Raw genomic sequence first — 12,447 nt, forward strand, 5'->3', positions numbered from 1 at the left:
ATGAAGGATAAGTCCATCAATGGCTATTAGCCAGGATGGGCAGGAATGGTGTCCCTAGCCTTTCTTTGCCAGAAGCTGGGAATGAGTGACGGGGAATGGATCATTTGATGATTATCTGTTCTGTTCATTCCCTCTGGGGCACCTGGCACTGGCCACTGTCGGAAGACAGGATACTGGGTTAGCTGGACCTTTGGTCTGACCCAGTAGGGCCAATTCTTATGTTCTTATCACCTGAGAGAGTCTGGTTCTTCCTGAGAGGTCTTTCACAGTTCTATGAAGCTGCTTCCCCTTTGTGCCGCTTCTTCTGCTTTTGCAGTTTTCTACTGATCCCACACATTTCTGTCTTTCCTGAAACTCTTCTTTATCCTTTTCTCTGTATTTTGCATCCACCTCTAAGAGTTGGGCATGTGTCTTGCACTCTTCCTTTTTTGCTTTCATAACTTTCTGCTAGTCAGTAACTGCCCATGTTCCAGATGTAATTCATTCATCTTTCTTCTGCCATCTTTGGCAGCCCACTTCTTCCGCTGTTGTCTTGGCCTAGCATCTTCCTCCAGTTTGACCATACGTCTTCCTGCCTTTCAACAGCTTGGTCCTGGTAAACACTGGTATGATTGTGAAGTGCAATCTGGAATCTGACCTGTTTCTTTGTTCTTGAACTTCTCTATGGCTGTAACACCCCTTTTTTTGGTCCATCTTTGTGATCTTTTTGAGTTTAACTTTTAAGGTGGCCTCTAAAAAATAATGATCCGAGCCAACATCTACTCCTCTGAAGACTCTCACATCCCTCAAAGAAGTCCTTTAAGTCCTTATTACACTTATTTATAGACAACTATATGGAAAGAGTGATGTGTTCAAGTAAATCATATTTTTAATGATCTAATGACATATGTATTAAAAATAATAAATTAGGATTCTTCCCTTCAAAGCAGAATCACTATTAAAATGATGCTCCACTATCTGGATCCCTGCTGCAAAATGACCCATTACTATCTACTTTCATTAGGAGCTGATATTTCCAGAAATGACATACAAATATAGTGAACAGGTCCTTGCAGGTCACTAAATCTATGTATTTATATGACTCATCACCACAGTATCTGAATTACATGTACTTAAAACCAGAAATTCTCTCTCCCTCCCTCCCCTGATAAGTTTATAGGCTATGGGGATTTTCTGTTTATTTTTTTGCTTAGTTGTGTGAGTGGAAGTGTTGTATGTCTCTGAGTATATCTGAGAGAGAGAGAGAGAGAGAGAGAGAGAGAGAGATATTGATAACTAAGAGAAAGCTAAGTCAAATAAATGAATTTTGTATTGGGTTGTGAAAATGGTGAGGTGGAAGTATCAGGATATTGAAGGAAAGCCATATTTTAGAAGTAGTGCATTAAGCATTTTCAGGAAGGTAAACTTTGAGATTTCTGCCCCTCCCCTCAAAAAACAAACAAACAAAATGCTATGTGAATAAATCTATCAGGTTTTCCTCCATTTTCCCCCCTAAAACACAGTCAGCAGAATAAAAGCTAGTGCTTGCCATATGCTACCACTGGGCTATCATGGCTTGTCAGAGCTAAAGGAGAGTGACTTTCAAGATCAATTCTTTATCTGAATTTCCCAAATGGCAAATTAATATGATCCTGAGAGAACAGCACTGCCCAGGCAACATAACTTATTTTTAAAAATAACTTGTGAATCAAAACAGCAGTGTGTATGAGACACTTCCATTGCTTTCCACTTGCAATAGGAAAAATACTAAGCAATTTATATCCCCAAAGCACTATACTAATTAATGAATGAGTTCCTTCAAGAGTCAATATGATTACCACTAAAACCTTTGTGATGCATACATAATTTGAAATCTAGAAGTTGTATTGACTTCATTCCTCTCAAACCTTATTCAAACATCAATGGAACAGTCAATTCTTCCACTGACCTATGAAGTGATCTAAAGAATATGAAGCACTTCCATCAACATACATGGCTACCTCTTTAAAACCTGTAGAATTGTCAAAGGTGGTATTTCAAAAGGCAGTAGGAATGACTATTCATCCAGACTGGTTACTAATGGCTATTGGATGGGATATGATTCGTAGAAAATCCACTTGCCCAAAAATCAGGAGGCAAGGCAATCTGCAAAAACACTTCATTTTAGTCCATGTCTGACCTTGCATAGGAACAAAACTAGAGAAACTGACACACCAAACATTTTGAATCTCATTAGGTTCTGAAGGGTTTTGCCTTTTTGACATAACTGCTGCAACAAACTCTGCATTCATTTCACATGGCATAACCATATTGTATAAAACTGAGGGAACTATATAGATAAGTTATAGCACTATTATAGATAACTAACAACTTCGCATAATAAACAAGTTAGACTATGAAAATCATTCTGTCCTTCTAAATGAAAATGTGGAATGTAACACTAATATTTCCATTATTAATCACCCACAAAGAAATGTCTTATGATTATATGTATTAACAGGATTCTACATGCATGCTCTCTTGCACTCTGAGTTGTAGAAAAGCAGACACTTTGAACTAAAGTGTTTCTACATGTCAGATATATTTAAGATTTTTCCTAAACATGCCATACAGTATACAAACCTGGAATGAAATCCTGACCCTTTTGCAGTTAATTGGAGTTTTGACCTAATATCATGCCAGGATTTCACACCCCCGCTTACTTATTTTTCCACACAATATTAGGAGTTATAAACAGCTTGCAAAAAATGTAAGCGTACTATAAAAGAGTTTATAGTCGATATATAGGATTTATTTGTATATTGATTATGCAGTTGAGAGATATACAAAAAAAAATATCTGAAGAGTTCCCAGAATAACTAGTTCAGCTAAAAATGATTGCTAGTAAATAACTGGGTAAATAATTTACATGACAGGACAACACATTTTCATTCACTTCACATCTGTGGAAATGTTTATGAGGTTTTCATCCTGGAATGTTGTATCTACAAAATACACAGTACAATGATTTACCCATAATCCCTTTTCCAATATCAAGCTCACAACGTCAACAGCATGTGTTATCAAAGTAAAACATGCCACCAATAAAAATGTTCTGAGCTATTGACTTCAGCAGGGACAGGATGAAGCCCAATATCTTAAATTGTTTAAATACAATATAAAAGGATAAAACCATAACTAGTCTCTTTAATTACCTCACTAGCCTAATTATAAATGCACTTCATCCTGTGAAATAGGCTCCATTCTTAGGCCCTGACCCTATAAGCATTATACACATGCTTAACTTTAAACATGTAAGTAGTCCCACTGACATCAATGGGAATACTCACCATCCTTGAAATTAAATGTATGCGCAAGGCTGAGAGAGATTGGGGCCTTCCTCACTAGAATAGTGAGCTCTTTGTAGGGTTGTAGCAGTCATGTTAGTCCCAGGATATGATAGAGATAAGGTAAGTCTGGTAACATCTTTTACTGGACCAATTTCTAATATACTAAAAGATATTATCTCACCTAACTTGTGTGTCTGGAATACTGAGGATTGACTGTATACCATTTTCATTTCTGTGAATTAAGATTTTTTTCCTCAGTAGAATTTTCTCCCCCAAATCCCTCATGATTAAAGGAAATTTTTCCATTTAAAAAAATATGTATAAAACAGATTGTGACTACTATGCATGTAGTTCACATGTGTGGAGCTTATCACAAAAAAGTTGATGTTTTCAATCAGTTAAAATATTTATAATTAATAATATATGAAAGCCATTCTAGGAATTTGTTCTCGAGTCTCTAGAATTCAGTACGTGTATCAAAAATTAGAAACAGAAAAAAACAGATGTGTATCTTAAAGCTTTTTGTTGTTAAAGAAAAACAATACTTTCAATATTTTAGAGGAAAATGAATCAACATCAATCAATAAAAGCTTAAATTTATACCTGTAACTCTTTTACATGTTAAATAGCTTAAAAAATCAACAACAAATTATCCTGGACTTTGTATTGTAAATACCAAAAAGGGCAAAAACAGTGTCCAAACGATTAGAACTGAGAAAGGTATTTTAAACTCTGCACCTGAAACAATCAATAATAGTTAGGTCACAGCTGTTTGAATTAACCTTCATGGCACCTATATCTTTATGATAACCTGTTCAAATTTTAACCTGCAGATTGTGTAACCCGTATAGTATTCATCTCTCTTTAACTTTTGTCCTGCATGTGCACCTGAACAATACAAATTTCAGAAGAGAAAATACTCATGCCATATACCATTTCATTTCGGCAGCCACTGTGCTGTACTGTTCCACTTGTTTCTTTTTCAATATTTATATTTCCAACTCAAATGAACCTTAGAAAAACCATACTAGTATCAGTGCATATTTATTAGTATTGGCTGTTTGTCAATCTTAAGCAGTTAAATAAATTAAGAAGCATCCCTCATTACATTTAGAAGCAACGTGCTGGCTGCTGTACAACTGTGATTTGCTTTTATCTGTAGATAGCATGGAAATATTTGTCATTTGTTTCTCTAAAAAGCTAATTTTGCAGACTTCTAAAACAAAAACAAAGCCATTTGTTCCATTAGAAAGCTGTGTGGCATGTCATAACGCAGCATATTCTACTCTGCTGCACTGGACTGTTCCATTCTAAATAAACATGGTTGGCTATTAATACATGCAGTACTCTTAGGTACTATGAGCAAAATCTTGGCCGACTGAAGACAATGGGAGTTTTGCTTGTTTGCACAATAGGTCAGGATTTCACCCTATATATTTGTGAATCTTCAGCTTATTCCTAAACAAAGATTATCAAACACAAAACTGGCTAGATCCTTGATCTCAGTGTGGCTGCTTTGAATTGTACCAGGGCATAAAGCCAGAAAGCCAGCCAAACCAGTCAGTGGAGGATTCACTCACAATAGAGGAATTCACAGGTGATGCAACACCACCTCAATCCCAGAAACGGGGATGAGCCAAAGAAAGGAAGCATAGCCAGGGTGTCCCTATGCCGTTGCAATTCCCCACTATTGAAACAGCCTTTTGGGACCATAGGTAGCTGGGTTTAAATTAAACCTTCCCTAAGGCTGCACTAGCATAAGCTTGGGACCAGCATCTCCGGCCCTCCTGCTTTTCTCTCTCATACTGTAGGTTCTTCCACTCTAGACTCCTCTGGTTTAGGGAACTCCATCTCAACAAGGTCCAGTTGCTACATGCACTCCAGGATTCCTCATCTATGCCTCTGTCTGAGCCCCCGTTGTCCTCCTCAGAATGTCCTAGTTTTTTCTAGGCCTGTCTTCCTTAACATCTGCAGGTGCTCTGAATGAACTAGGTCATCCTCCCCAGTCCTTATCTGGTTCTGGGATGCCATTTCTTTTCTAGTCATCAGATCATATCAGACTAACCAGCTGTGTCTTTTTCAGCTCTCTAGAGTTTAGGTTCCTTTCTTTGCATAATTCTACTAGCTGACTTTTCCTGAGCTGTAGATAGCTCTTTTTTTCTGTCTTTTCCTATTGTCTTCCTCAAAAGAACACAGGAAAATAAATTTTCTTACTTTTTCCTTCTACATTTTTTTTTTTGCTGGTCACTTATTGGAAATTCATCACTGTCACAATCCTGACAATGTATCATAGTTACAGGGCTGCTTGAACCTCTGTCCCCTTTCTGGTCTCTCTGAGTGTACCCCATTAGGTGTTAGGCTTGTGCCTTTACTTGTCTGGGCAGGTGTGCTGGAACAATTTGTGTATGTGTGAGAGGGGGGTGTGCTCAAAGCCATTAAACCCAACTGTAAGCCCTGTATATGATAGAAACCACTTCAAGCCAGGAGGTACTGCCACACCCCCAGTTCCAGCACCTATGAGTCTGGGCTGGAATTTTACAATTCTCCCACATTTAGACCAGAATCTGAGTTCAACACCCCATCTTTGCCAACCATTTATTGTTATGTAGGACTGAATGGATACCTGCATCTCTTCCCTTTGGCAGTCTGTGACCAGGGCTATACAGTGATGAACAGCCTTCTTCAAAGAAGTAGGTTTATTTAGTAAATGGAACAAAACATACAAGAAAATGATTTTAAAACACGAAACAGGCTTCTTGTATGCTTAGACGCATCCAATCATACACTTCACTACAAGCTAAGTTATATGGGCTTCCTGCTTGAGTTATAAGTGCAGAACAAATCCAACTTACATTCTTTTAGCAAACTCTAGAGTTCCTGGGACCCAGCCTGGTCTCAGTTTGCCTTCACAGAAAGTCTGTTTCTCTCTCCCATGGAACAATCTCTTTTTGAATGCCTGATCCCCTTTACCCTATTGTTCAATGGCTTTTTCTTAGAACAGTGGCTCTCAACCTTTTCAGACTATTGTACCCCTTTCAGGAGCCTGATTTGTCTTGAGTACTCGCAAGTTTCATCTCACTTAAAATCTATTTGCTTACAAAATCAGGCATAAAAATACAAAAGTGTCACAGCACACTATTACAGAAAAATTGGTTACTTTCTCATTTTTACCCTATAATTATAAAACAAATCAACTGGAATGTAAATATTGTACTTAAATTTCAGTATAGAGTATATAGAGCAGTGTAAACAAGTCATTGTCTGTATGAAATTTTAGTGTTTACTGACTTTGCTAGTGCTTTTTATGTAGCCTGTTGTAAAACTAAGCAAATGATGAGTTGATGTGCCCCCTGGAAGTCCTTTGCATAACCCCAGGGGTATATGTACCCCTGGTAGAGAACCACTGTCTTAGACGGCCTAGATGGGAAGTCGTCCTTTTGCCTGAGACTGTTTTTTTCCAGTTGGCCAGCCAGTCCATCTGAAGGTACACCTTCACTGAGAGAAGGAAAAAAAGAAGAAAAAAAAAAAAAAGAGGTGTGTTCTTAACTTCAGTTACCTAACCCAAGTTCAAATAGCAGTGAAGACAGAGCAATTCTGCTTTTAACTGAGGCTAGCAACTGGTGTTAAAGTCTATAGAGGGGGACTTGGAGTTAAACTCAAGTTTATGTCTACCAAGAGTGTGCAGAAACACATTTTGGTTCCAGATGCATAATCACCACCAAGCAACTCCACATACATCACACTAGCCACTTCTCTAAAGACAGAGTTAGTTTTATCCAAAGGAACTTCGAGGCTTATCTAAATTAGATAGAACTTCCAAACCCTTTGAGATTCAGCCAGAGGCCTAAGAATTTGATATTTTCCCCCTGCCTTTTGTATATATAATCATCTCAGAGTAGTTTGGCCACCTGACCGTGGGCTTCACAAAACACAAAATACTTCACTTTTTCTCCATCTAGGTTCTTATACCAGCACCCATCATCCTAGTATTTGAGTATCTTTTAGAAAAATAATCTTTGTGGCAGTTAGGCACAGAGAATTGGATTTTCAACTAAATGACAATTTACACAGAATGTACATCTGCTAAAAAAAAAATCTTCAATTTTTGTCAGAAAAGGCAAAAATCTGAAAACTGAAAATTTTAATTTTTTTCAATAGAAAGTAAATTTTTTCTGTGGAAAAAAATTTCCGACAAGCTCTACAGCTAGGTTCTTTCTTACAAAAGAGGTGTTTTACTCAAGGCATAAGCAGCATTTTGGAGGCTGGATGAAGGGGTGTCAATGCAAACCAAATAAAAGTATCCTTTATTGTGCTGAAAAATTTGTCAGATTCAGGTTCTGACAAACTTTCAAAGGGAAAATATTTTGCAGGTGGAAGCCCTAAACTAGTTGTGGACAGGAAGCGCCTCCAAGATGAGCCTAACACAGGTATTATGTGTTCGCAGCACCTTGCCCCAGTCAGGAGAGTGGCACCTACATTCTGCACTTACTGGAGTTTCCAGGGACACATCAAGTATAGATCTGAGTACAGTAGAGTATATTAGCATGGAGGTAAAAAATACATGGAGGACTATTGTGAGGTCAGTATTTACGAGCAATGTCAAAGCCATTGCTACATCTTATTTGAGATGAATTACAGTCAGTTACTTTTTTCCAGATCCCTACCTCATTTAGGTGGTAGGAGAGCATGAGTCGAATCTGAAATTTAAAGACATTGAGCAAAGTATCATCTGCATATTGATGATAATGCAGTCCAAATAACTTTGTGGGTAAAGTGCAAGACTTGGAGTCAGGATGACTAGATTCTGTTCCTGGCTCTGACGCATACTGTGTGACCATCAACAAGGCCCTTAATCTCGGTTTTCCAATCTGGTAAATGGGACTAAAAATACTCACCTCACAGTAGTGTTCAGAGACTTAATTTATTAACGTCTGTAAAGTGCTCTGAGGTCCTCAGACAAGTCACTATAGAAACAAAAAATTATTATTGCACTAATCTTCCTCCTTTCACTGCTACTCTTTTCCCCCATCCTCTGCATCCCTTCTCCTCCCGACATTATTACTCTTCCTTCTCTCAGTGTTCCAGAACATTCTCTCACCACACTGTATGACTAGCCAAATCCCCCCATGTCAACTGTGAGCTATCACAGCTCCTCCTCCTATCCCAATGCATTGGGAGGGATTGGAAGGAGTGTGTGGAGACACAGAAAGCTTCTAATAATTGTTCCAACTTTTAACAAGTGCTGGTTGTAATGTGATAAAATCACTGGAATAAGAATGACAGCAAACCATAAACAGGACTGTTAGGCTACACAACAACTAAGTTAGCAACTTTCTTTAACACAGAAAGGGAAAAAAGGCAAAACTTGCTTTGATACTTCATACATTCTGGTCCATATTTATCCCTTTTGTGATTCCATTGACTTCAATGGAGTTATATCAGGGATTAATTTTCCCTTGTATATTTATTGTATTTGCAGGAAAAATTTTCAGGAAAAGATTGGATTAACCAATATACACATTCCCCCCTCCCGCTCGCCTCCCAAAACAACAAAAGACAGCTATTTTAACTGAATACTTCTTTACTTTATCCTAAATTATTTTCCGATGTGTTATATTTATATTCACAGTGGGGGGGAACCCCTGTATGTGCTCAACACAGAGTAATGCTTACCTTGGTTTGTAAGATCATAGTCCATGACCACTTCAGCATTATATGTGGAATTAGATTTAGAGAAAAATAATTCCTTCATTTCACCGGGGTGCTTTTGTGATGTTTGGTGCGAGGAGACAGCAGACAAGTGAGAAGTCTGAACAAATCATATGTGCTGTAATTGCTGCTTAGCTCTAATTACTGTTCAGGACTGTGTTTGCAACTTGATTCCAGAGGGAGGACAGCCTACTTAATGACATCATCAGACCAAATATAACCTAAAAGACTGACAATATATATTTTAATAGTGTTTCTACAGACCGTTTTTAAGGGTTGAAAAGTTGATACTGTTCTTATATAGATTAAAACTTCAGCTGTGTGTTTTTATGGCTTGTTTTTAAAGATTTTTTAAAAAACAAATGGCTTCAGCCCCAAGTCATGGTGAAGTGGGAGGAAACAGTGCCAGGAATTGCTTAGTGCACATAGGCAGTGTGGTGTAGTGGCTAGGTCATCCATCAGGGAATCAGAAAACCTAAGTGCCGAGCACTGTCTCTGCCACTAACTTGTTGTGTGCCCTAGGGCACATCACTTTACCTCATCTGGGCTCCAATCAGGAATAGGGCCTACCTAAACTAATTACTATTTGTAATTTTTAAAAATAAAAAACACAAAATTTCAATTCTGACCCTAAGCTGCTCAGCATTGTCCCTTTACTGCCAAGCATGAAAAAATCCTAGTGAGACACTTGATGAAACACAAAACTATAGCCCAAACTGGTGAACTTTGATGAAGACTAGTCTGTGGAAGATATATCATTAGAGAAATTCATTTTACTTTGCAAGCAGCTGTCTGCTTACTATGCCAGGACAGGACAAGGAGGAGTCCTGAGACTGTAACTTTTTATATTAAATTAATCTGGGCAAGCCCACCCTCGGTTAAATTCAACAAATGTGAAACAGCAATTTTTTTAAAAAGTATTTCTTTTCAATTAAAAAGAGAACAGATTGGGGTGGGATTTTTGATAAAACCCTAAAATTGACTTTCAATGGGACTTGTACTCCAAAGGATGCTTTTGAAAATCCCTCCTATCATCACTTGGGAAATGATCAAAAGGTTTAAGTTCTGTTTTGATAAATGGTATTAAAAGCAAACAAAAATAAATATGACATCAAAATAAACAGATGTGAATAGAAGGTAGATGAGAGGCTCCATAAAGCAGCTTTAAAAAACTTCTATATCAAGCAGAATGAAATGTAACCTTTCTTCTGCTGCAGTATGCTGTGGATTTAACTTGTTGTAGTACACACATATACTTTGTTAAAAAGTAAATGTTCACTCAAACAATGAAGTGCTTTTACGCTTGAACTTTAATAGCTGTAAAATAGTTCAAAACAAAAGTAATCAACTGCAGTCAGAGGTCCTGATTGAGGTAAAAGTCCTGCAATGAGCTTCAGGACTCTGTCTACACACAGTTCGTTGCAGGATCAGGGCCCAAGGTATTTATAATCCTTTAGCCTCAGGGTGCAGCACATTTTGTTCAAGTCTAACAAAAGGCCCCAATGTATTAGATGGCAATATCATGCCTTCCTCTATGCATAGGTCTTGTTTACTCCAGTTTTTCTAAAAAGTGTTCAGCCAGGGCATGGAGGGAGTTGCAGAGAGAGAGAGAGAGAGATGAATTTAGCTCATTGTATTTGTTCAGAGCCATGCCCCAAAATAACTTCTCTTGTTCATATTCTCAAATTGCATACTCTTCTTAGTGATAAATCACTTTCATTCCAGTTCTGAATACACCATACTTTATCCCATGGAGATAGAAGTGAGAATTCATTTGTTTTGATAGATCCTGCAGCAAAGCATGGCTAATTCTACTACTTTACTGCCAGAACAATTAATACTGGACTACATGTTTAAAGTGCATTAATTGTAGCTCTTAAATGTGTAAAGAGCCAAATAGAGATTGTCTATAAATATAGCACATAGAAGCTACACTAAAAAGGCCAGAGATTAATGGGTAGCATAAACGGACAAACAAGAAAGAGTATTTATTTATTTTTACTATGGGATTAGCTACACTTACATTTTATAGCGCTCTAACTTGCTGGCTCAGGGGGGTGAAAAATCACCCCCCTGAGCGCAGCAAGTCTGAGCACTTTAAAGCACTAGTGTGGACAGGCTTGGAGCTAATCCCCTTGAAGAGGTGGATTACCAATAGCGCAGGGAGAGCCCTCTCCCAGCGCTTGTGCGCGACCACACTCGCACTTCAAAGTGCTGCTGCGGGAGCGCTCCCGTGGCAGCGCTTTGAAGTTTCTAGTGTAGCCATGCCCTATGCTAGCATGTAGATAGCAGTCTACTGAAAGTTGGAGGATTAAGGTGACAAACAAAATGGGAGTGAATGATTTATTAAAAGCTAAGAATCCGATCCTGAGAAATGCTGAGCACCTGCAACTCCCTGAGTTCAAGATGCATTGCAGATACTCAACACCTCTCAAGATCAGGCACTTAGGGCTTGGCTACACTTGAGAGTTACAGTGGAATAAAGGAGTCCCAGGCGCACTAGCTCACTACCCATCCACACTGGCAAGGCACGTAGAGCGCTCCGATTCCACGGCTACAGCACTGCTGGTACTCCACCTCGGCGAGTGGAATAACGTTTGCTGCACCCCTGCTGGAGCATCATGGCACCAGTGTGGATGAGGTGTTGCATTACAGCGCTCTGATCAGCCTCTGGAAACATCCCGTAATCCCCTTAAATCAAGTGGCCACTCTTGTCATTGTTTTTGAATCGCTGCAGGAATGCGGATACGCCCTTTGAAAGCTCCGATTCTGACATCCAGTTGCTTATCTGCTCCGAGACAAAGCAACCATTAGTGTGGAATGCTGTGCGTGAGAGAGAGAGAGAGAGAGAGAGGCGGGGGGAGGTTAAGGTCTGCTGCCGTCTGAATTTACAAGACAGCATGCTGACATACTGTCAGGCCCCCCCCAAACCCACTCTCTCTCCCCCCACATACACACAACACACTCCCTGTCACATTCCACCCCCCACCCACATTTGAAAAGCATGTTGCAGTCACCTGCATGCTGGAATAGCTGCCCATAAGGCACCGCTCTCAATGCCGCTGCAAGTGCCGCAAATGTGCGCTTGAAGCTGTCAGTGTGGACAGATTGCAGCGCTTTCTCTACTGCGCTCTCTGAAGGCCGATTTACCTCAAAGCACTCTACATCTGCAAGTGTAGCCATGCCCTTAGTTTGAATTAAGGTAGATGTGAATTTAAAGTGCAATAGGTATTCCAGAATAACCCCACATGTGGATACTCTTTTTCCTAAATAAGAGTGTCTTGTTCTGATTTACCTTCATCCACTTTATGGATTACTTACTTAATCAATGTATAATGGAGACAAAGCTTTCTAATGAAAATTCCAAGGAACTCTCATAAAATTCCATGTAAATAACTAGTACTATTGCAACATTCAGTTTAATAACTCA

The 12,447-nt window shown here is 38.9% G+C and overlaps 1 protein-coding gene across 6 annotated transcripts in view; it reads right to left on the reverse strand.

The window, feature by feature from the left end:
* The window catches only part of ZNF385B (zinc finger protein 385B), a 321,069-nt gene that overhangs the window by 107,979 nt on the left and 200,643 nt on the right, over nt 1-12,447 (reverse strand). For 2 of the 6 annotated variants that reach the window (XM_043505423.1, XM_038421302.1), the window contains exon 1: nt 8,982-9,158. The exons of 3 other annotated variants lie outside the window; for them this stretch is intronic. In XM_043505423.1, the coding sequence (XP_043361358.1) occupies nt 8,982-9,060 (79 nt within the window). In that variant the 5' untranslated portion in view covers nt 9,061-9,158. Of the gene's footprint in view, nt 1-8,203; nt 8,273-8,981; nt 9,159-12,447 lie in introns of those variants that run through there. One more of the 6 variants, XM_038421309.1, reaches the window with a different exon arrangement.

Source organism: Dermochelys coriacea, chromosome 11, assembly GCF_009764565.3.
Source record: "Dermochelys coriacea isolate rDerCor1 chromosome 11, rDerCor1.pri.v4, whole genome shotgun sequence".
NCBI lineage: Eukaryota > Metazoa > Chordata > Testudines > Dermochelyidae > Dermochelys > Dermochelys coriacea.